The following is a 25,592-nucleotide window of genomic DNA, read 5'->3' on the forward strand; positions in this document are numbered from 1 at the left end:
GTACCATGATTACCCTCAAGTCCATTTATGTTTGGTTTACTATTTCTATATCAAACTTAAATTGTCTAAGAACATGTTGATGCTTTATCTGAAGAATACATACATACACCAGTTTGTAGGATGGAAAATAAGTGGTTTTTGTGTGCACCAAGCCTAAAAGGTGTCCATGATCAGTTCTAGTAACTCCTATAATATACATTTACAGCACTTGGATTCATGAGAAATACTAAAGTCAGGTCCACTTCTGTGGTTATTTTCTAGGGTCAACATACCAGACGTGTCTTCCTGGATTTGTAGCAAACTTTAACATTTCTGTTGTGGGAGAAAAATGTGCTCTATACTGGAAAACAAAGACTTGACTGTGACAAGTCTTTGCAGCAAGACAGATGACAGCTAAATGACCAATAAGGCAATATGGAATGAGTCATTTAAACATTAAGACTAAGACTGTAGACCTATAAGTGACTAGAAATAATATTAACCAACTGGTTTAATCTTTAAATGTATTTATTTCACTCACATTTAGATCAAAAATAGAAATGTACAATTTGACAGGAGAAAATTGACATTGCAAAATCCCAGTTGGGAAACTAACTGAAAAGTAAAGGTTTAAAGTGACTTTTGTAATCTATTCCTTTCCATCTTCACCCATTCTGCAATGAGCTCTGCTTCGTTCTTTCTGGCACTGATGACGGACACCGGATCAGCATCATTGGACCCTCTGCGTGAGAAGAGTGAGGGGGAGAGAGAGGAAACAAAAGTCTGGTTAGATTTGGCTTTGGGAATTCTTAGAAAGGAAGGGAAATACAGCAGCAGCGTATTCTACCTGAGGTCCAGATGATGTGCCCCTCCAGAAATGTTGAGAGCTATTAGTGAAGAGCTCAAAGACTGGCGCACCTTAGAAAGAGAGAACATATCACCTCAGGATGAAGAGATAGTGTTGTTCACATTAGAGTTATTATTTGGTTAAATAAATACACTCACCCCTCCGTTTGCCCATGGGTCCAAGTCTCCATTTGAGAATATAATGTTGCTGGCTGTAGAGAGAGCTGAATAGAAGAGACATGATTACTAGAGATGCACCGATCCATCGGCAACCGATCGGTATCGGCCCGATTTGGAGTTCTAGTGTGAAGAGTTTCACTCACAAGAGATTCCTCATACGCGGCGGATGCTATTGCTAAAGCTTTAGCAAACTTTAATAATTCATAATTCATTTTTATTTTAAGATTGAATTCCTATTTCCACAGGGAAACTAAGGTTTATAGTTTACAACTTGTGTAAATGGCGGTAAATTGTTTTCACTGCCACCTGGTGGTCAGTTTTCACCAGTGTGGTTTAGTGGAGATGCAAAGGTAGAAAGGGGAGGGGATGATTCTGCTGCGTAATCTCCACACCTGCTGCATCTCAGCTGTTGTCCCCCGTGGGTCGGCTTTGCGTTGTGCTGCTCCGTTTCTTTTGTTTGTTTTATGACCTTTATTCAAGTAAGTGTGAATTTGATGACGGGTCTTAATTAAAATGGTACTTATTTTATGGGTTTTCTTTCTTTGACATTAATCTGGGTTTTTTGTTGTTTATTTTCAAGTTTGATTGTCGGGATGGTTCCCTGAAGGCATCAATCACTGACACGTTCCAAACAAGCACCCTTGGTAGTGGAACGAGGTATTTGTATTTTAATAGTGGTCATTGATTGCGTTCTAATAAATGTATCTTTTATATTTGTGTTCACGGATGGCATCATGGAATGTGATGTATGTATGTATGTGATGTTTAATTGTGGAATGTTTGTTAATTTACATGAATCCCCCCCTTTTTCCTTTTTTTTTTTTTTGTATCTTCCCGTCAGTTTTCACGGTGCCCGGTATGGAAATAAAATTTGAGCACCCGTACGAATCTCTCCGCCTTTTTATTGGAACCAAGGGTCCGCTACAACTTCTATCAACTTTTAGAGAGTGACATGTCTGCTGTTGTGTGTGTTGCTGCACATGTACATTATTATTATATATTACCACAGGAAGCTGAAGCTGCTAAACTAAACTAACTCTGTGTAACTGAGTCTAAGTCTCTGAGAGTCTCTAGAGGGGAAAATATTGCTCATTGCCTCAGCCTGCAATAAAACAGTCAATTCATGATACTTTCTCATCTCCTAATTTCTATACCTAATAATACATGTCAGTGTAGTGTTCATGAGACAACAATATTGACGAATTTATGGATTTCACGCTGTGATCAGCAATATCGGGATTGGTAGATCCTGCTTTTGGTGATCGGTTATCGGCCCTCAAAAATCCTGATCGGTGCGTCTCTAATCATCACAGCAGAAAGGTTTGGGTACACAAGAGGTACATTTTGTGAATATGTTGTGGGACTATTAAAGGATTATCTTATATTATCTTATCTTAGTTCAACATATCAAAGCATTGTTGATAAGAAACACTGGACAGTCCCAAATCAGAAAAGGTCAGGATGGAAAATGCTAATAAAAATTAGCTGATTGCTGCTTTTTTTTCTTTTTGAACAGTATAAAACCAAGATGGTTCATGTTTTCTCATCCTGACTTCATTTGTTCATGTACAGTAATACACCAGGTACTTGTGTTTCCTCAACCAAGATGGCTACCAGTGCAGTCTATTATGGAGGTAAATCTGTGTCATCGGAGTTTGAAGGTAGAAAGTGTTTTGAATTTCTAGCACAGAATATTTATGCAGGGAAATTATGTATCTGAATGTTTTTCAACGTTAAAATATTCAACTGCAAAAAAAGTCAACCTCAAATAATTAAACTGCAAAAATTCAACCGCAACATCTGGGAACCCAAGGAAGAGCAATCAATTGTAGATTCAAGATGGGGAGTGTGAATCAAGCGAAAGGAGCGAGCGCGAGTCGCCCCAGTACAACTTTGGCTTGTCGGCTAGAATGGTGAGCAAATTTTAGCCAGGTCCAATAATAATGGCACTTTGGTGAGTGTTTTAACTCTTCTTTATGCCATCAATGTGGTTTTTGTGTGTAAGATTCATTATTAGACAGCTGCCATTATGTTATTGATTATTATTAAGAGTTATTCCTCTCGTTTAACTTCCACTTACAGTAGTTCATGTCCAATACAGTCTGTTAATGTACAAATGTCAGCTGTCTATTGTTGTACTGGGGTGACTGGTGATCCCTCCTTTTGCTTGACGCACATTCCCGATCTTGAATCTAGAATGCAAGATGCACAGATTTACTTCCATCATCTATAGCAATATCACTCTTCTTATAGGGAATGTCAGCATGGTTTACAGGAATTTGACTAACAAACCCCATAAGTGCATTTTCTCCACAGTTTTCTGGAAAGATAGCAGTGATCACTGTGGTATTGCTGTTGTAAGGGATACTAAACTGCCTAAGCCTTAACCACGTTTTTAAAAGACACTTTCAAAATAACTCCTTTTTGTACTGCAACTACTGCCTACTGTTCTTTTGTGTATGTTTTGCAGGCCGGAGCTTCAGGAGCTGCATGCTGACCTGCACCCCCCCCCCACCCTCTGATCATCCCACTGCTGCTTCCACCTGCCTGTATGGATGTCTGCTAGATGCTGCTGACATCCTGACCTGCAGTGCCCCCTCTGATCATCCCACTGCTGCTTCCACCTGCCTGTATGGATGTCTGCTAGATGCTGCTGACATCCTGACCTGCAGTGCTTGCTCTGTGACTATGACAAGTTTGTGTTGGACTAACCACCATGGCTAATTTTGCACAAGGATTACTTCTGGCGCTGATTGTTTGGCAACTGTTTGCACCCTGTCTCTTATACGTTTTCATTCGGTTTTGCTTTTGGTACTGGAGCACCTAAATTATTTTATGTCTTCATTTAAAGTATGTTTTTTTTTTTTATTCTATTTCACATACTGTACAGATGTGCCTCTTGACCAGGTCACCCATAAAAAAAAAGAAAAAAAGAAGAGAGATTGCACCTAAAAGGGACGTCCTGATGACACAAAAGGTTAAATAAATAAAAGACTGTTTTATAATATCCTGCACACACCGGACAGACTGCTTCACCCTCGATGTGTGAAGGAAAGATATAGAAGGTCTTTCCTTCCTGCTGCTGTTACACTCCACAACCAACACTCTTAATCGTATCTCCCCAACCCCAACCCTTTCTGTATGTTGTTGCAAATTGCAATTTCCCCATTGTGAAACAAATATAATTATTTTTTAATCTTATATCACACCATCTACCACACCTGCCACAATCACACCAGGAGTGGGAATGAAAAGACAACTAGATGGAGATTTCACCAAAAACAAGAAAGAAAAAAACTACCATCACATATTAATGAGACATGTATTTGCACAGGATTTAAATGATCCCATGAACTCTGTGTTTGCTGATATACGGTAGCTAATATGCAGTGGAATATTTACTTTACAAATCACAGACAAGGTGTATTCATATAGGATTAATATTACATATGACGACAATAATTATTACAAATGACTATAGGTCCATAGATGAAACTAGTTGTGTATGAATAGGGCATTAGTTGATTACTATTCAGTCCTCACCTTCACCCCAGAACTGGATTTTGAGCCAGCCGGGTCTTGGAACAACAGCCCAGCGTTTGGAGCAGTAAATCTCACGCTGTTTCTCAGTGAAGGTCATGGCGGGAAACATGTCAGTCACATTATTGCTCTCATAACAAAGCTCCACCTCCGTGCATGCCTGAAACCACACAAGAGCAGGGTTTCATTAGCAGAAAAACAGAAATACCATTTGTAGTGAGGGAAATTAATTCAGGTTTTTAGGAGAATCGTTCACTTTCTCTACTGCCGGCAATGCGAACCAGACTCCTGCTCCGATCATACAGAGACCGGACAGCCCTTAGTAGAGGGCCCCGGACTCCGTACTCACTGAGCACCCCCCACAGAATGGCACGAGGGACACGGTCAAATGCCTTCTCCAGATCCACAAAACACATGTAGACTGGTTGGGCAAATTCCCATGAGCCCTCGAGCACCCTGCGGAGGGTGTAGAGCTGGTCCAGTGTTCCACGACCGGGACGAAAAACGCATTGTTCCTCCTGAATCCGAGGTTCAACTATCGGCCGTATTCTCCTCTCCAGTACCCTGGCGTAGACTTTCCCGGGGAGGCTGAGAAGTGTGATCCCCCTGTAGTTGGAACACACTCTCCGGTCCCCCTTTTTAAACAGAGGGACCACCACCCCCCGGTTTGCAACTCCAGCGGTACTGTCCCCTTCCTCCATGCAATGTCGCAGAGGCGTGTCAGCCAAGACAGCCCTACGACATCCAGAGACTTGAGGTACTCAGGGTGAATCTCATCCACCCCCGGTGCCACTGAGGAGCTTATGAACCACCTCAGTGACCCCCCCCCCCCCCCCCAAACGGTAGCAAGTGCTAGCGTTTTGGCCTCCAGTGCAGACAGCTGTGTGCCTGGAATTGTGATGATTAGAAAAAATGTGATACAGAAATGGGAGGAGGGGGGGACTATAATTTGATGCCAAAACAATCAAAATCTAATTATATAATCACAATCCAGGTCAAAAACCATATAAACTGTCTTTTGCCTGCAGCCATTTTGGAAAATGGCAGCCATATTGTTGTTTTATTTGCATGGCTAATGGGGGAGGGGGTGGGGGGTCCCAAGATTATAGTTTGATGTCAGAATAATCAAAATTGGATTTTCCAATCACATTCCAGGTCAAAAAACATATAAAAACGGGGGGCGCTCGTGCGCATTGATGGAGTAGACGCGTTTTGCCAGAGCTCCGGGCTGTTACCTCCATTTTACAACTCAAATACTGCACTGGTTCATGTTAATTTGTTTATTTGCTGCACAATCTGCACGGCGTGTCGCTGGTTATATTTTTAAACCATGCCACGGAAAGACGAAGCTTTAAAGACGCCTTCCTCGGCGAGCTCTAGTGCCGCTAGCAATGAGGCTATTTTAGCCGCCATCAATAAACAGGGCCTCGAGGTTGCTAAGGTTTCTGCGTTGGTGGATGACTTAAAGAAGTCAATGGAGGGACGCCTCGACTCTATCGAGTCGTGTCTCTCTGCTCTTCAGAAGGAACACCGTGAGGCCGAGCAGCGTTTGAATGACGTGGACGAGGCCCTGTCCTCCGCCGACTCCCGCATCACCACACTGGAAGCTACGTGTAAGGAGCTGCAGGATGCTAATGGCCAACTCAAAGCTAAAGTGGATGACCTGGAAGGACGCTCCCGCAGGCTCAACATTCGCATCGTGGGCGTTAAGGAGGGGGAAGAGGGTCCTTGTCCTAGCGAGTTTGTTTCACGTTTGATTCCTGCGCTGCTTGGACGAGACAACTTCTCTAAGCCCGTCAAGATTGATCGAGCCCACCGAAGCCTGAGGCCCAAACCGCTTGCTAACGAGCGGCCTCCGGTCCTCATCGCCAAGGTTCATAATGATTGCGATCTTGTTAACATCTTTCGGCTCAGCAGGCAGGAGGCGCCACTACGCTACCACGGTGAGAGGGTCTACATTTTTCCTGACTACACCGCCGAGGTCTCGGCCCAGCGGCAGTCTTTCAACACCGTGAGGAAGCGGCTGATCGACGCCGGTGCCAAGTGCTCTCTACGGTTTCCAGCTAAGCTACAAGTGGTTCACAATAACACAGTGAACACCTTCACCTCTCCTGCTGAAGCCGAGCGGTTTGCCAACACACTGACAGATAAAGGCTGACTGTTGATAATGGCCAGATCATAACATCAGTCTTCATACCATGCAAATATGTTAAATATATTGTGTATGTTTACAATATTGTGTACAGTTACATATGTTTCAAGTAAATTTTATAAGTAAATATTTAACTTAACAGCATTTTTTTTTTTTTTTTTTTTAATTTTTGAGTGGAAGTGGGGCAGGCAAGCAGGTGGATCTACCTTGGTTCAGTTAATATATCAGGTTATTCTAATTTTATAATTGCACATTTATTTCTATCATAGACAACACTGCCTGAGGTAATTCACTATTTTTTTTTTATTTACTTTTTACTGCTGATTACCTCGTTGTCCACCCCTATTTTTACTGTTTTGCTGGATATGCCACTCCACGTTCCACACATGGCTTGTGTACTAGTACTAAGCACATTTTGGTGCAGTTTATTTTTGTAATTTTTTTTAACTTTTAATATCGGAGGTGCAACCGGGGCTGCTAGTATAGACTGGTTTTTAGTCTTTTGTTTGCCGGCTCTGTTACCCAGCAGCCTCCTTGCCAGCTAAAAGGGTTTGCTGCTATGTTCCTTTTTTGCGGCTGTTTTTCTTTTTGGGGGGGGTTATTTGTCTTTGTGTGTTTGTCTGCCAGTTAACTGCTAGTTATGTGTCGGACCTTACTCCTTTTGTTTAACTCGTATGAATCCGGGATGATATATTTCCAGGATCAGGGATGAGTCATATATTACTTTCACCTCTTGGAACTGTAGAGGTCTTGGGAAGGCTATTAAAAGGGGGAAAGTATTTTCTCATTTAAAAACTTTGTCATCTGATATTATATTTTTGCAGGAGACCCATATCCAGCCAACTGAACAGAGGCGTTTAAGATCTGTGTGGGTTTCCCAGGTATACCAGTCCACTTTTTCTTCAAAAGCCAGAGGGGTGGCCATCCTCATCCGCAAAACTGTTCCATTTGTGTTTGACTCCTTGATCACAGACCCAGGTGGGAGATTCTTACTTGTCACTGGATCTATTAATTCAATTCCACTTGCTCTCCTTAACATTTATGCCCCTAATTTTGACTGCCCTGACTTTTACTGTAAAGTCTTTAACCTGATAGCTAAGTATAATAGTCACAACATTATTGTCGGTGGGGATTTTAACACTTATCTTGGATCCTCAGCTGGACAGGTCCTCACTCAAAACGCCCCCATCACTCAAATCTGTTCCAACCCTGAATAACCTTGTGAACTCCTTAAACCTGGCTGACATCTGGAGGCTCCAGCACCCTCGTGATAGACAGTACTCCTTCTTTTCCCCTGTGCACGGTAGCTTTACCAGGATTGACTATTTTCTAATAGACTCCAGATTAATTTCTAACACAACTAGCTCGACGTACCACAGTATCCTAATATCTGATCACGCCCCCCTTACAATAGATATTAATTTTAACTTACATCCGCCACGCTATAACTGGAAATTCAACCCTTCACTAAATTCAGATAAGTCCTTTGGTCAGTATATATCATTGAAAATAACAGACTTCCTACTTAATAATGATAACGGTACCGTCTCAGACTCTATACTCTGGGAGTCTTTTAAAGCCGTAATGAGGGGCCACATCATTTCGTTTCAGGCGTCGGCTAAGAGAGCCAGGACGAGCCGGCTATCTAACATTGAGGCTGAGCTGTCCGTATTAGAGGAAGCTTATCGTGTAGATAATTCTGAGGACACTCTTAATGAGATATTGTCAATTAAACATTAGTACAATCGCATTCTTGGGGAGCAGGTAGGAAACTACATCCGCAAGCTCAAGCATAAACATTTTGAGCTGGGCGACAAACCTGATAGATTACTTGCCAGGCAGCTGAAAGGTGTTCAATCTGACAGAGCAATACATACAATTTCTTCCGCCACAGGACAATTTTTACAGTCTGCTATACACCTCTAAATCTACAGCTACTGACGCAGATATTGAGGGTTTCCTCCATCCTTTAAACATCCCATCTCTTAGCGAAGTAGCTATGCGCAGTCTCGACTCTTACATCACGCTAGAGGAAATTAAAATCTCCATTCGCTCCTTTCCCAACTATAAGGCCTGCGGCCCTGATGGTTTTGCGATGGAATTCTATAAAGCCCATGTAGATACTGTCGCCCCTCTTCTACTCCGTATGTTAATTAATTCTATAAAAATTGGCACTCTCCCTGCTACCCTTTACGATGCTCATATATGTCTCCTTCTGAAGAAGGATAGAGATGACACTAACGTTTCAACTTATCGTCCCTTAAGCTTACTAAATAGTGATCAAAAGATAATAGCAAAAGTTCTTGCAAATCGACTTAATAAACACATTGGCTCATTGATCCATCCCGATCAGACGGGGTTTATCCCGGACAGATTTTCCTTCTCTAACACCCGGCGTCTGCTAAATATCATGTACTCAAACAAGACACCTAACTCTGCTGCCATTTCCCTGGATGCGCAACAGGCGTTCGACCAGATCGAGTGGAAATACATGTTTGCTATTTTAACTAAATTTGGCTTCGGTGATACATTTATGTCACTCTTAAAATGCTCTATGCTTGCCCTAAATCCTCAGTACTGACTAACCATGATTGCTCTGTCCCCTTTCTGCTATATCGCGGCACCAGACAGGGATGCTGCCTCTCCCCTATGCTCTTTGCTCTGGCCCTCGAGCCCTTGGCTATTTCCATCAGAGCCAGCCCTTTAATCTCTGGAATCAGCTGTGGCACAACTGAATGCACGGTTGGCTTATACGCGGACGATTTGGTCCTGACTCTATCGGATGTAAGGACCTCTCTTCCCCCTCTGCTGGACCTCATTAAAAACTTCGGCCAGCTCTCCGGGTTCACCATTAACTGGGACAAAAGTGTATTTATGCCCCTGGCCGACGACCTTGATTCCGGTTTCCTTGACCATTTACCTTTTAAAATCACTACTGACCACTTTAAATATTTAGGGATTAATATTCCCAGGAACCCCAAGCTTCTATACAAACTAAATTATTCCGGTATGATTGACAAGCTTAAGATAATGATACACAGATGGAAACTCCTCCCCATTTCCCTAATTGGACGTGTTAATGTGATCAAGATGGTAGTACTCCCCAAATTTCTCCACATATTCCAAAATGTCCCTATTTTTCTTACAGCCGCTTTTTTTAAGCAGTTAGACTACATTATTATTCCCTTTATCTGGGCCGACAAACCCCCTAGCATCTCCAAACTGCACTTGCAGAAACCCAAGACTGTTGGTGGCCTCGGTCTACCTGTTTTCCGGCACTACTACTGGGCCTGTAATGCTAAAGCCTGGGTTTACTGGAACTACGCTCCGGCCGTGTCTCGGCAGGTGGGCTCCCTTTGCCCCTCTTGGCCTGAAATCGAATTCCGCGCTGCTCTGTCGCTTACGGGGGCCTCCCTGGCAGCCATTTTATTTTCAGATTTAAATTTGTCCGTTAAACTGTTCAAAAATGATTTTATCTTGCGCAATTCATACAGAATCCTGAAACAAATCAGGGGTGTGCTGGGCCTCAAGGATCTTTCCATTTATGCCCCAATAAGTCAGAACCCTCATTTTAAACCAGGTTTGCTGGATAGAGTGTTTATATGCTGGGCGGACAGGGGCTTGTCCACTGTTAAGGATCTTTACGTTAATAACCATTTTGCATCATTTGCACAACTACAAGCCAAATTTGATCTTCCCTCTAGCCATTTATTCCGATACTTCCAAATCAGAGATTTTGTCAGACAGGCATTTCATCAATTTGAATCCATGCCCAATCAACACAATTTTTATGTACTTATGACAAGACTTCCCACCTCTAAACATTTGATCTCCCAGTTTGTAGATCTTTTTCGCTCTATAGCCCCCTCCTCCCACATTAAGGAAGCTTGGATTGAGGATATTGGTGAAGACATCTCAGATGAGCTTTGGTCAGATGCACTGGACAGGGTGCAGAAATGATCTATCAATGCCAGACTTCAGCTCATCCAGTTTAAAGTCATTCATCGCCTTCACTTCTCTAAGACCAAATTGCATAGAATATTTCCCACAGTATCTCCCACCTGGGATAGATGTAAGTCTGTTGGCGGGACGCTTGGCCACCTTTTCTGGGCATGTCCTAAGCTCAGGACTTTTTGGGATAATATTTTTAAGTACTTTAGTGACATATATAATAGGCAAGTGCTCCCTGACGGTCTTTCTGTGATACTTGGCTGTTCTGAACTTACTCTAACACTTCCCAAAGCACTGCAAACAGCCCTTTTGTTTGGTTTGGTTGTGGCAAAACGAGTCATCTTGCGGGAGTGGAAGTCACCCTCTCCTCCCTGTTTCAAAAGGTGGTTAAATGACATGGTCACATGTATCTATCTCGAAGAAATTCGTTACACTCTGTCTGATTCCCAGCCTACATTTCTCAAGGTCTGGGGACCCTTCATTTAACACTTCAGGAAGGATAGACCTTTGCCTCGGACTTGATTTCACTTGCTATGAACACTGTGCCTGGTGTGTGACTATCGTGCTCGGATCGACTTGAACTTTATTTTCTCCCGCCTCTCCTGCTTATACGGACGCACATCTTTCCCGGCCTCTTGGCCAATCCCTGGTCACTTTGAGTATGATCTGGACTGACATAGCCTTTTGTATCTTTTATACAGCTATATGTGTATATATGTATGTGTATATATAATGTGTATATTTATATGATCATTTTTGTTATCTCATTTTTTGTGAACTGGCAACTGTTTGGTGTTTTGTGTCTGTTTTGTTCTCTTTGAAAAAATAAAAAAAGATAATGTTGAAAAAAAACCAACATAAAAACGGCTTTTGTGGCAGCCATTTTGGAAAACGGCAGCCATATTGGGGTTTTTTTGCGCGGCTAACGGGCTTTTTTGAAAAAGTAGACCTAGAACATACTTGTAGAACATACAATACAAAATTTGGCGCTTGTCTCACAAAGTGAACGATCGTTTCACTAATGTGCCTGGCTATTGTTCAATATGTGATGACCATATGTACTCAAACTATCCTGAAGATGCCGTGAAACCACACTGACTAAGTTTACATGTCATTTTCCATGTAAACCTTAATTCGGAATTACTATTTCCATGTAAACTCGAAGGAAAATAGTTTAATTCGGAATAATGAATTCCGAATTAAAAAACATCATGTAACCGTGGCCAGTGGCAAAAGGAGGTTCCTACCTTACGTTATTGCTGCTCCTGGGTAAATCATTACGCTAAGTGGTTCCTAGGCATTTATTGACTGCTAACCATTTCTTGGATCAAATTTCTTTTGTTTATTTCAGCCTCCTTCAACTGTGCCAGAAATACTGACCCACATTTTAAATTCATTTGGATTTAAATCAGGCTTTGTGGGAGGACACTGACATTTTTCGTTCCAAAAATCTGCAGCAAATCATCGTATAAAGCAACTGTCTGGCATGCGGTGACAGTTGAAGTACCTGGTAGTCCCAGGCCAGACTGTCAGAGCCCAGTCCACATCCAGTAGGATCAGCACACTCCACGTACAGAGAGTAGAGGTCAAAACAACTCAGCCGCCCCGTCGAATTGTATACAATCCCTGCAAGTGGGAATCAATCATTTTTGCATTAGGAGACACACTTATGTTAGCATAGTGGTGCTTTAAATATTAAACTACACAGTAGCAACCACTGGGTGTTAGAACATCCTTGTTATATTCTAGCTTTGTAAATATAAATGAATAGCTCAAACTGTTAGTGAAAACAGAAAGTGTTGAGGCCAAGTTGCAGAAAAATTTGGAATCACCTTTGCACTTTAGGAGAAATACCTGCAAAGCCTGCCGCTAAAAGAGAGAGCTCACTCACGCACGCACCCACGCACGCACCCCACCGTTTTTATGGATATTTTTTCTTTTTCAGTCACATATATCGTGATGTATCGTTGATGAAATTTCTTACAATATATGGAATATCGTAGATATGGTGTATGGTGATATTATTGTGATCGTGGGCCACAGTATTGAATCATACATAAACATCGCAACGCGGCGGCAGCGCGGCGGCAGTGCGGCGGCAGCGCGGCGGCAGCGCGGGGGCAGCGCGGCGGGAGCGCGGCGGCAGCGCGGCGGCAGCGCGGCGGCAGCGACGCGGCAGCGCGGCGGCAGCGCGGCGGCAGCGACGCGGCAGCGACGCGGCAGCAACGCGGCAGCAACGCGGCAGCAACATGGCAGCAACACGGCCGGTTTAATGTCTGACAATATTTTCATGGCCCAATCTAAAGGTGTAGTTGATAAAAACTAAATAAAATGACAAGATGGGCATTAAAAACTGTGGTATTTTCTCTATAGTAATAATAATAATGAATAGTAATAAAACAGGATTTTCGAAAAAATAGAATAAAATAATGGAAATTGTAAATTACCTTTTAATATGAGTTTTTCTATAAATGTGTTTTTTATGTTTTTATGTCTCATTAACGTTATTTAAAGCCAGGCTTTTATTTTATTTATTAAGGAGACGGATATTTAGTGCTTTTATTTTGAAGGCGTCTCGCCGAGACATTGTAAACATCCGGGGCTTCGGACTTTAATGTTAAAAGTTTAACGTCAGTAGAAAGTTTGTCTGAAAGACTAAACTAGTGTCGGGAATGCTAAAGTGGTGCCCAACTGACACAAAAAGCACCTTCTGATAAGGATTGGTTTTCTTTGCAAATGTTATGCCTTAGTTATGTACATATTGAGTTTGGCTGTAGCGGTAGGCCTGATTTATGGTTCCGCGTTAAATCGACGGCGTAGCCTACGGCGTCGCCACGCACCCCACGCCGTAGGCTCTGCGTAGGTGTAACGCGGAACCATAAATCAGCCTGTGTAGCTGTTATTACCGAGCAAGCAGCTGCGTCGGTCTGTATTTAAGTTAAATGAAACTTATATGAATGTAGAAAGACTAACTCTATTTTATTCCTTTATAGCTCTAACGGTGTGTTTGCAGTGTATTTACATCCAAGGAATAAAAACATCGTGAACCATCAGTTTGAGAGTCAACCATCATCAGTCGGGGCTACAGAAATTATGTTTTCTCTCTGTGCGGCCCGGTACCAGATGACCCACGGCCCGGTACCGGGCCGGGGCCCGGGGGTTGGGGATCACTGACTTAAACCACTCAAACAGCCTCAACAACATTCAAAAAAAGTTGTTTTCCCTTTGTTGCCCCTCATACTATGTCTCCTTTTCTATACCTGCAGTGTTCCTCAGATTAGCCAGGAGGTCAGATCCTCGCAGCATAGTTTCACAGGCCACCTGGGAAAAAAACACAACTTCAGTCTCTCCAAATTATTATTTTTGGATTCTTGACTGTGTCATTTGGTGTTGAAGTACAAAGAAAAATAACCTCTTGCTCTGCGAGTGTTTTGCGGTTCAGTTTTGCAGACTCTTATAGGAATCCAAAATGCAGCTTTACAGTAATCAATGGTTTTAAATTCTTATGCACTTTAAAGGAAACTTTAGTATGGATTTGTATAAGTGTTAATAAGTTTATAAGTTCTATAAGAGATACCCCATGTTGGTGTAGTTTTCCAAAGTGACAAAAAAGGACCTTCAGTTATTGTGACAGTAATGATGCAAATGATAAATGGGTTAAAAAAAAAAACAACCAAAAAAACAATGCATGCTTGTTCCTATAAAGTGCTAGTGATGAAAAATAAAAAACTTTTACACAATCAATCTGATGAAATGATTACATTATTTTCAACATTTTGTTGTACTGGATTAAGAATGTGTGAGAGTGACAGTATTCTCCTGGTTCTACCGTATTCATGTATTCTGTGGATATGACAGGGTTAGAGAGGGGACGGCTAACGCTACACGCAACCTTTTTGACAACAATATCCCGACAAAAAACTTGTGGGTTTCCGTCTGACAGAATTAACACACTTTGAATTTCAATCTGATAGGATAAAAGTCCTCAAGGAGATCAACTCTCATCATCCTCACCATTATTTTTCCACCTCCTGAATCTGCCCCAATACCAACTTTATTGGTGTTTGTCTTCCAAGCTTCAAATGCAAAACTGGATGTATATTAGGGTGTAATATCGTATCGTATATCGTGCCACGAAATTTTGCGCTACAAAAACATCACGATACGTGTCGTGGAGGTGACAAACTGTAGCTGATATTGGGTTATTAATATTAATATATTGTGTTTACTAGTAACATCCTATTGGTGCAGCGGGATCACATGACGACCTCGCGGACCAAAATCTGACTACGCTCAGAAGAAACTAGTACCGTTTTGGTCCCGATCACGGGACTCTTGGGGGTTTGAGCTCTGAACTTTTACTTCTAAGGTGAGCATGAATCAATGTTTTTTATGACGTAAAGATTGTGTCCCCGACGGTGTGAGGATGAGATGATAACGGGGTTCACCTTACGGCCTCAGGCTGGAGCAGGTGAAGCTCTGAGCTCTGGAACAAGATCAATAACAGTCATGGTGCATTTGGAGTTTGGGACTTTTTATAGTTTATTCATTTACTTTTATTTATTTATTTATTTATTTAATTTTAGTTGTTCAATTTCTGGAAAAGAAAAAAGTCAAGTCATACATGGGAGAAACTATTCAGTTTGTGGCAAAATATTTTTACTTGTATGAAACTGAAGATGCATAATGCAAACCTGACATTTACTTTTAGTTCAGTTTGTGGAAAATGGTTGGCCTGGCTTTCTCTTTAAAACTTAAACAGTTATAAAGCATTACAAACTGGAACAATAGGGCAAACGCACAGGATTGTTTTGTATTTTGTGTCTTTCAAATAAAAGACCATTTTTTCCAGTCATATGTTCCTCATTCAAGGTTGTTAAATAAATACTGCTATAATATCGTATCGTTATCGTGACCTCAATATCGTGTATCGTACCGTATCGTGAGATTAGTGTATCGTTACACCCCTAATGTATCTCAACAAGGTTTTTAAAAAGCTAAGATATTTTGTTTTCATAAAACCTACAAAGAAAGAAATGTCAAAGTAATTTTCGTTTAGATTCTTCTGAGTATTTTTAATATGGTCCTCATTTTTGTATCATTTGGAGACCATACACAGCTCCTCAACTCTTGCTAGAGTGCCAATAAAGTGCTATATTTCTTTTTACATGGAATGTTTAGTTTCAATTTCCAGAACATGTTTCTCTTTAAGGAATGGATGTATTTAAATGTGTCTTTACCTTGACGGGGTTGGCAGGCATGTTGCCCATGAAGTGCGTGCTGTACGGGTAGTCCAGCATGGCCATGAGGGTGAAGGCGTTCCTCAGCAGCCCGTTGAGCTGCTGGACGTCCTGGACAGAGGACGGAGCCTCACACAGGAACAGTTCTGTCTGGATGGAACTGTAATCTGACATCAGCACAACAGCACTCACTCTCCCTTCTTCATTCACTTACTGCATATTTAACATTATTTCACTTGTCAGATTTTCCAAAGAGCTTGAAAAATAAAATAAAAACAATTAAATACTTCTTTTTCTTTCCTTAACAAAGCAAATTTTAGATTTTTTAATCCAATACATGAAATTAAAGCCATCTCCTTTAGAAAGACCTTTTCCACAAAGATTTACCTTGGCGCTCAGCTAATTCTTTTAGCTGATGAAACGCTCCTCTGACGGCATCTCGACATTCAGTAGCAATGTTCTCATAATCCTGGGAATAGGTTGGTTTTTAAAAAAAAAGACACGTTAGTCTGTAACAAGAATGTGATGATTGAGATTTCAACATCCCATGGTATTCCCTAAATCAGACCTCAAAGAGGAAAGCAGAGACCATTTAATTAATAAATAGCTTGGACGACCTGGAAATAATAAAAAGAACAGATGGAAATAGGAAACATCAAAATGATGAGCTTTTCAAAGTTGTTTTTCAGGTGTGCAATCAACAGTCCCAATGAGTTTTTGATCTGTGATCAAAGTAAAACCACTCCACTGTGTTGCTTGATCAATACACATATGGATCAAAATATGGGTCCTCTAAATACAGCAATATATCAGTGTAAAGGCACTTACAGCTGTAACATCTCTGAAGAACTGTCTGGAGTCTCCAAGGCCAGCAGTAGACAGGATGGGGGCGCTGGCTGCCAGAGCCCCGGCCACGATGTTGGGATATCTGAGTCTCATGAACACTGACAGCATTCCACCATAACTGCAATAGTGTATGAGACTAGAGCTGGGTATCGATTCGAATGTCAAGAATCGATTCGATTCCGATTCTTAAGATTCAGAATCGATTATCACCATTTGATTCGATCCGATTCGATATTGATTTGGGTTAGTGTTGCCTGGATTATATGACTGTAAAATAACTATTGAAATAATAATTTCACAATAATTATTGTGAAATAACTAAGAAATAAATAACTCAAATAGGCATTTCAATATCCATTTAAAGTGCAAAAAAAGAAAGAAATTGCAACAGCTCAAGCAGTAAACAAGTTATTTTAGCTTGTCTGATTTATTCTGTCACCAGACAGACAGCTGGACATGAAGCACCGGCATTTTTCAGGTATTTCATGACAAACCGTGTCCGATAACAGAGAAACCAAACAAGCTATAGTAAATATAGATAATATGAACTTCATTGAACTAATATAACATTTAGAAATTTAAACTGAAATGTCCAGCATTTTCTCTAAAGAAAAGTTCATTTAGTTCAGGAGTTTTCAAAACTACTGGGATTAAAGTTCACCAGGCAAAAATGTAATGATGAAAAAAAAAAATGTAATTAAATTCTTTTTTTTTTTTAAATCGATCTTTAGACATTCAAATCGATTTTTAGGAATTAATATGAGAATCGATTTAGAATCAGAAAATCGATTTTTTCAACACAGGCCTAGATGAGACAATATCATGATGACATTGTCCATCTATTATACCATTTCATCTTAATCATGTAAATATGAAGACAACATGCAATGTTCACAAGGTTTATTTTGATTTACTAGTTTCCAGACTAAGGAACGCATCACTGTCTGCCTGCTGAACCTTGTCCACTGAGGAAGGAACCACGAGTTCTAGATGTTTGCCTGGTTCAACACCCCCCACACACACATGACTGTATCATTAACATGCTTGTGCAGACCTTGAGGACAAGCTGATCATCACTATTAAATAGATGAGGTGTGTGGCTCTGGAGGACCAGGAATGAAGACCACTGGACAAGTGACTGGACCAGCAAGCCGTTGAATGCTGTGCATCTTTAAAAAGACAAACTATATATACTTGCATAGTTTGTGCAGCAGCAGGTGCATGCTATAACAACCTTTTGCAAATTACCATTTTAGAGACGCTATTACGCAGCCTTATATTGAACTGTATTGGAATTAATACAACTATCTTCTTTCTCTGTGGAGTGAGAGTGGATGATGTGACATTTAGTTTAGTTTAGTTTATTTTCAGTCATGACACAAAAAAATAAAAAATAAAAAACCAAGAATAAAACTGACAACAAGAAAATGTTCAATTGTTCAAAGAAAACATAACAAAAAAGTTTCCAGTATACAAATAAACAAATAACATCTAGACCGAAAAAGGGGTAGGCTGAAGCAAAGCTTACTAAACTTAGCTAGTAAGAGAAAGACTGCCCGTAAAACAAATTGCCTCTGTAGGGATAACAAACATTCCTCAAAAAATAAAAAAGATTTTTAAAATAAAGGTGCAGTCTACATGTTACCTTCATCCTTAAAAAATCAAAGCAAATCACCAATTAAATAAATACCCAAATCAACATCAAGCCACTCATTAATTTAATATAAGGAAATCATCCTTCTTTTCAATGTTTTTTTAAATAAAGTTAAAAAAATATAGTTACATTTGAAGTGGTACTGATTACTGAAGTGACTTGCAGTACATGGAACGTCAGCACAGTTCTCCATCACTTCTCAAATACCCCTGTTTGTCCCTCGTTCATGTTTGAAATTACTCAACACTGTTCGTGTTCATTTATTATGACAATGATGGAGAGGAACTCTTTTTTTCACAACTGAACTTACTATTTGTTTATTTGAAAAGAAATGGGAATGTTGGATCTTACCTGCCCCCAAACACAATGACGGGACAGTGAGCGGCCGCCAGCTGCTGCTTCAGCTCGGTGATCATGACGGCGTAGTCGGCCAGAGCCTGCTCCACCGTCAGGAAACCCACCTGAGGGATGTTAAAGGAGTCGCTGCCGAACGGCAGAGACCGGCCATAATATCTCTAGGAAAGAGAGGAAGACGAGTGTGTTCATTAGAAGACAGTCCAGACAACGGGGAGAGGGAAACTGCTTCCTTTTGTCAGATCAGGTATTTCTCATATTCATCTTTAATAACTTTAGAGACAACTTGATTGAATAACCTGTGCAGTGAAGGAAGGTTCATGTCTATTTTTTCATGAAAGTGGTGTCATTTTTTTCTACCCTGTTTTTTTTATTTATTTATTTTTAATTTACACTAGGGCTGGGCGATATATCGAGATTTTAATATATATCGATATATTTTCAAACGCGATAAGGTACGAGACAATATCGTTTATATCGATTTAAAAAAATAATAATAATAATTTTTATGATTTTGATATATTTTATTTTGTGACAAATTGACTTGAATGTTTTATTTGAGATTTGCACAAATGTTTTGTTATTTGCACAACTGTCAACCTCAGTGGAAAAGTCTGCCTGTTACTGTCTACATTGTATTAATTGCACAGTGTATTTTAATGTAATTGTTATGCAGGAAAGGGATATTTGTTTTATTTTATTCAAGAAGCATTTTTATTCTATATATGCAGGCAGTTTATTTTTATTTCATTTGTTTTATACATGTTGATATTGTGCAGACCTCTGTTAATAAAGGAAAATTAAAACAGACTGTTTTTTTAAGGGTTTGCCTCAGAAAAAAATGAAGCTAACAGAGATGCTAACAGAGATGCTATGCTATAATGCTTTGGGGGAAACTCCAATTATGGCACAGAAAAAATATTGAGATATATATCGAGTATCGCCATTCAGCTAGAAAATATCGAGATATGACTTTTGGTCCATATCGCCCAGCCCTAATTTACACACCATCTCAGATTTATTACTTCCAATATATTCACTCTGCTCGTTTGTTGTTTATCAATACTTATCACTGTACACTACACGTAAGACCTTATACATATATATACAGGACTGTCTCAGAAAATTTGAATATTGTGATAAAGTTCTTTATTTTCTGTAATGCAATTAAAAAAACTAAAATGTTATACATTCTGAATTCATTACAAATCAACTGAAAAATTGCAAGCCTTTTATTATTTTAATATTGATGATTATGGCTTACAGTTTAAGATTAAGATTCCCAGAATATTCAAATTTTTTGAGATGGGATATGTGAGTTTTCTTAAGCTGTAAGCCATGATCAGCAATATTAAAATAATAAAAGGCTTGCAATATTTCAGTTGATTTGTAATGAATCCAGAATGTATGACATTTTTGTAATTGCATTACAGAAAATCACAATATTCTAATTTTCTGAGACAGTCCTGTATGTGTATGTATATGTGTATGTATATATATATATATATATACACACACATACATATACAAACAGCACTATACTTTAAAATAATTGTAAAAATGTACGCTTTGAAGAAACAACTCAGATATGGATCAGGTTATTACCTCCAAACCACAAGCATATTCATTCTATGTTACAAGTTATCTATATGTTTACAGTGCTGGTTGACGGTGTAAACTGTTATTGTGTGTATGTTTGTCTGTGTATGGTTGTGTGATCCCAGTTACCTACAGCTCATCTATATCATCACATGGGCTTTGACGATTTAAACTCTGAAGGAGATGCTGTGCGTCACTGTATTGATATAAGTGAGAATGTAACCTGTATGAACTATGCTCCAGAGCAACTAAAATGTCTAAATGATACTAACAAATTTTCAGCTTTACACTTAAATATAAGAAGTTTGAACAAACACCATGATGAATTAGAAACTCTGATTTCAAGCACAGGCTGTTGTTTCAACATAATTGGCTGTAGTGAGACCTGGCTTAATGATAAATCATATATGGACACCTTAAATATTGAGGGCTATTCACTATATCATAAAAATAGACTAGATAGATTAGGTGGAGGTGTTTGTCTCTATGTTCATTCCAGCATGCATGCAAATGTTCGTGAGGACCTTGTCCTTAATGATGATCTTACCGATTCCCTCTTTATTGAAATAAATAATATAACAAGCAGAAATCTTATTGTTGGAGTGATATACCGCCCCCCCGATACTAATTTAACCATTTTTAATTCAAAATTGGAAGAACTTTTAATGCTCATAAATAAAACCAATAATGACTGCATCCTTCTCGGAGATTTCAATATTGACATCTCCCGGGATGATTCAATCAAAAATGACTTCATAAATAGCTTACATTCATCTGCTTTTTTTCCCACTATTAACATTTTCACTCGAGTAACCCACTCATCTAGGACAATCATTGATAATATCATCACAAACATTCGAAATACCAAACTTGAATCAGGAGTGCTTTTTTCTGATATTTCCGACCATCTTCCAATTATACTGTTTTTCAACCCTGCTCCAAATTGTCTGCCTTCACATCACCCTGTAAAAATCAGAGTACTAAATGAAAGAACTTTACAGCAGTTAAATACTAGTCTTCAGGCCAAAGATTGGGACATTGTTTATCTCTGCAACGATCCGAACACTGCGTATGACAGCCTGGTTCATGAAGTAACTGATTCTATGCAAAATACTATTCCTGAAAAGACTGTCACTCACAGGAGGACGGACTCAAAACCCTGGTTAACTAAGGGAATATTTAATTCCATTAAGTATAAAAACAAACTATATAGAAGATATCTGAAAAATTCAAGTATAGAAAATAAAAATAATTATACCATTTATAGAAATAAACTTACACAAATAATAAGGAAAAGTAAAGCTAATTATTATTGTGAACTCCTACAACTATCCAAGGGTAATTCAAAAAAATCTTGGCAGGTGCTAAACAATGTCCTGAATAGGGGTCAGAAACACACCGTGCTTCCTGATTCTGCTAATAATAACTGCACAAATCTTGCTAATGAATTTAATAGTTATTTTGTTTCTATAGGGGAAACCCTTTCGGGGAAGATTAGTCAACCTCAGGGAATGTCATTTAAGCAATACTTGACAGATAATTATATAAATTCTTTTTTTCTGAAACCAACGGATAAAAATGAAGTCTTAAACATTATAATGGCTATGAAAAGCTCCAATTCGGCAGGTGAGGATGAGATTAATAGTAAAATCCTAAAATCTATTGCAAATATAATTGTCGAGCCTCTAGCCCACTGTCTCAATCTCTCCCTATCTACAGGTATTGTTCCCATAATGACCAAAATAGCTAAAATCATTCCCGTATATAAATCTGGTGACAAAAATGACAGAGAAAATTATCGCCCCATATCAATACTACCAACATTCTCCAAAATACTGGAGAGAGTTGTTTATAATAGACTGAATGACTATCTTAATAAATTAAATATAATTACACCATCTCAGTATGGATTCAGAAAAAAAAGCACTACCTGTATGGCTGTACTTGATCTCCTTGAAAGGGTAAACGATGCACTAGATAAAGGTGAATATGGCGTTGGTGTGTTTCTGGACCTCTCAAAGGCCTTTGATACCATTGATCATAACATACTGTTAAACAAATTGACCCACTATGGGATCAGAGGCACAGCTCTTAAGTGGTTCACTAGTTACCTTTCACAGAGACAGCAATATGTACATATCCATGACAACAAATCTCAATATAGACATATCAAATATGGGGTTCCTCAGGGTTCTATTTTAGGGCCCTTACTCTTTATTATTTATACAAATGATCTGGTCAACTGCTCAAACGTCTTCCAAAAAATCATTTTTGCTGATGATACAAACCTTTTTGTATCGCATAATGACATTCATGAACTCCAAGATCTCCTTAATGGTGAGCTCTCTAAAGTGGACACTTGGTTTAAAGTTAATAAACTCTCTCTTAATATTAAGAAAACAAATTATATATTATTTTGTTTCAATAAAAAACGAATAAATATGGAAAATTTGGCCTTTCAGATCGTAATAAATGATGAAGAAATAAAGAGAGTAAACTGTCTAAATTTTAAATGTCAGATAGATCACCTTGTGGAAAAATTATCTAAATATGTCGGTCTGTTTTTCAAACTGAGACACCTGCTTCCACGCTCTGCCCTTCTCACTCTTTACAAAACTTTGTTTGAACCTCATTTAAATTACTGCAATATTATTTGGTGTAATACTTATCCCAGTCATCTAAAAAAATTAGAAGTTTTACAGAAAAAAATTATCCGTGCCATCTCTTGGACTGAATTTAACTCACCTACTCGACATCTGTTTGCCCACTATGGTATTCTTCGACTCAAAGAATACAACTACTTCCATAATGCATGTACAATATATCAGGTGGTCTCAGGTTTGAATCCCAGACTAACTCAACTCATCCCAATCTCCGTTCCCCAGCACACCCACAAAACTAGACACAAACACCTCATTATAGGGAAAAAACGTAAACTTGTGGGAACAAGTATGAGTGTTGTGTGTCGGGGACCACAGATTTGGAATGAGCTGAATGATAACCTTAAAAAGTCACAGTCCATCTCCATATTCAAACGGCAATTAAAGAATCAATTATTAAGCTCATATATATAAACGTACACTCCGGGATCACAAAATGTTTTATGTTAAGTGTTTGTAATGTGATATGTTGCATGTAAGTGGTAGTCTAGTAAATGTGCATATTGTTTTGTTGTGTTATGTGTGTATTAAGTGCAAGTGTATGTATATATTCCTGCCTACTGTATGTATGTTCATTGGCTCCTACCATAAGCTTTTGATAGCTTCTCCAGGAGACCAATTCACATGTGTGTAAGTGAATAAACTAAACTAAACTAAAACTAAAAAAAAAACTAAGTTACCAGTAAAATCTGAGTTAAAGGGACTCAAAAGCACCTAATATGTGAAAAGCCAAGCCATAAAGTCTCCTCAGCTGTAACCGCGACACCATCCACATTTGACATGATAGTTTCTTTAGCAGTGATAGTGTTTTCTTACATGTTCACCATAAATGACCAGTGCTTTGAGCTGAGCAGCCAACTCCAGGATGAAGCCGGAGTTCAGGGCAAACTCCCAGATGTCGCCCTCATTGCCAGTGTAGAAGAAGATGGGGCCAGAGTTCCTTTTCCAGAACTTGTCTTTGTGATAGAAAGACAGAACACCATCAATAATTTGGTGTTATATTTGCTACATTTATAACAGGAAACTGCTTTTACCTGCGATCAGGAAACGCTGACTGAATGTTGCATTCCCCATGCTGTTAAAGTTGAAGTGATCCACCAGCTGGAGGAAGTATTTCTCCGTGAAGAGATCTGATCCGGTGACATGTTGACTCGACTGTAGAAATAAGCAGAAATGGACAACACATGTCACGTGACCAGTACTGGAATTGAGGGGGGATGAGGGGGATGAGGGGGGATGTGAGGGGATGAGGGGAGGATGGCATCCCCCCCTGAAATCAAAACGGTCCAAATCATCCCCCCCTGAAATAAAAATGGTCCAAATCATCACCCTGTAAAACTGCCATCCCTCCTTTCCATCCCTTATGTCATTTCATCAATGGATGTGGTTTTACTGCTATTTCAACATTTAGAGTCATCACCAGAAAAGTAACACCAGAACAATAACTCATTTGACAATTTTCACCTGTTTCAAGTAAATCTTCACTTGAAATAAGTAGGAAAATCTGCCAGTGGGACAAGATTTATCTTCTCATTACAAGCAAAAAAATCTTGTTCCACTGGCAGATTTTTCTACTTATTTCAAGTGAAAATCTACTTGAAACAGGTGAAACTTGTTGTTTTTTTTCCAGTGACGAGTCTTGTTTTAAGTGTAATGAGATCTTTTTTACTAAAATGAGACATTTTAACTAGAAATAAGACAAATATTATTGTTAAGATTGTGAGTTTTTGCAGTGATCCATGTTACTTATCCTGTGAAGGACAGAGTCATATTGATAAGTTCAGAAAAGTGTTTTTTATTGTTGTGTTTTGATGTATTTGATGTAAGCCCAGTGGATATTTAAAGCTTACAGAAGGCTGCATTTAACTGCTGCTATGTCATTCCTGCAGTATTTCTGCAGGTGTTTTGGTCACTGCTATTATTTGTAATATATTATATTATTTGTAATCAGCACAAATTATCTGTCCCCATATGATCAAATCCACCATCCCCCCTGATTGTTTTTACAACTCGAGTACTGCATGTGACCCTATTAGTCACAAGAGGAACCCAAGATAGACAAGAATATTTGGGCCAAAGGTGACATAGATAGGGCTATCAGCCACTGGATATGGCAAAAAAAAAAATACAAATCAAATAATATATTTTATACAAAGATGTAGCATCAAACACGTGCGTTAACGATACCAAATGTAACTGGCTGATAAATAAACTGAGCTCAAACTTACTCCGAAGAGTAACTGAGATTTCCGAATAGCAATAACACAAAACTTGAAGTATTACCTGAGAATAACTGTGTGGCAAGCCATGTAGGATATTTGAAGAAAACAGAACTGCTGCCACCATGAAAAACACTAACATCACGCTCATATTCCAGGCACAGCGTTACTGATATAATACTACTATAATACTACTACGATATACTACTACTATATACTACTCCAGCTTTGAAACTGGGACTCTAAACTGCGCCTGCGCTGACTCTGTCACATGACTCTGTCACGTGACTGGTGGGAGGTGTGTTAGTTTGAGACGCCTCGTAAATTCTACACCTGAAAGAAAAGTAGATTGTTTTTCATTTCCTAAAAAAA

The 25,592-nt window shown here is 39.4% G+C and overlaps 1 protein-coding gene across 1 annotated transcript; it reads right to left on the reverse strand.

The window, feature by feature from the left end:
• Positions 1–495: 495 nt before the first annotated feature.
• Positions 496–25,482, reverse strand: dpp7 (dipeptidyl-peptidase 7). The gene is made up of 13 exons (XM_061729706.1): positions 25,285–25,482; positions 24,036–24,156; positions 23,818–23,957; positions 18,740–18,903; positions 16,717–16,852; positions 16,276–16,357; positions 15,889–16,055; positions 13,909–13,969; positions 12,156–12,274; positions 4,549–4,705; positions 985–1,049; positions 827–897; positions 496–721 (listed from the first exon to the last, which is right to left on the reverse strand). Exons 1-13 carry the CDS (start codon positions 25,369–25,371, stop codon positions 610–612), a joined length of 1,482 nt encoding a protein of 493 aa, XP_061585690.1. The 5' UTR covers positions 25,372–25,482; the 3' UTR covers positions 496–609.
• Positions 25,483–25,592: the final 110 nt, after the last annotated feature.

Source organism: Cololabis saira, chromosome 9 (assembly GCF_033807715.1).
Source record: "Cololabis saira isolate AMF1-May2022 chromosome 9, fColSai1.1, whole genome shotgun sequence".
Lineage (NCBI taxonomy): Eukaryota > Metazoa > Chordata > Actinopteri > Beloniformes > Belonidae > Cololabis > Cololabis saira.

Bases quoted from the DNA above. Each gene is read 5' to 3' on its own strand.
- dpp7 (XM_061729706.1), bottom strand. From the start codon at position 25,371: ATGAGCGTGATGTTAGTGTTTTTCATGGTGGCAGCAGTTCTGTTTTCT. The intron at 18,904-23,817 runs GTAAGAAAACAC...TCTCTTTCCTAG, and splicing joins TGGTCATTTATGGTGAACAT to AGATATTATGGCCGGTCTCT. The intron at 1,050-4,548 runs GTGAGGACTGAA...TCTTCTATTCAG, and splicing joins AATCCAGTTCTGGGGTGAAG to CTCTCTCTACAGCCAGCAAC.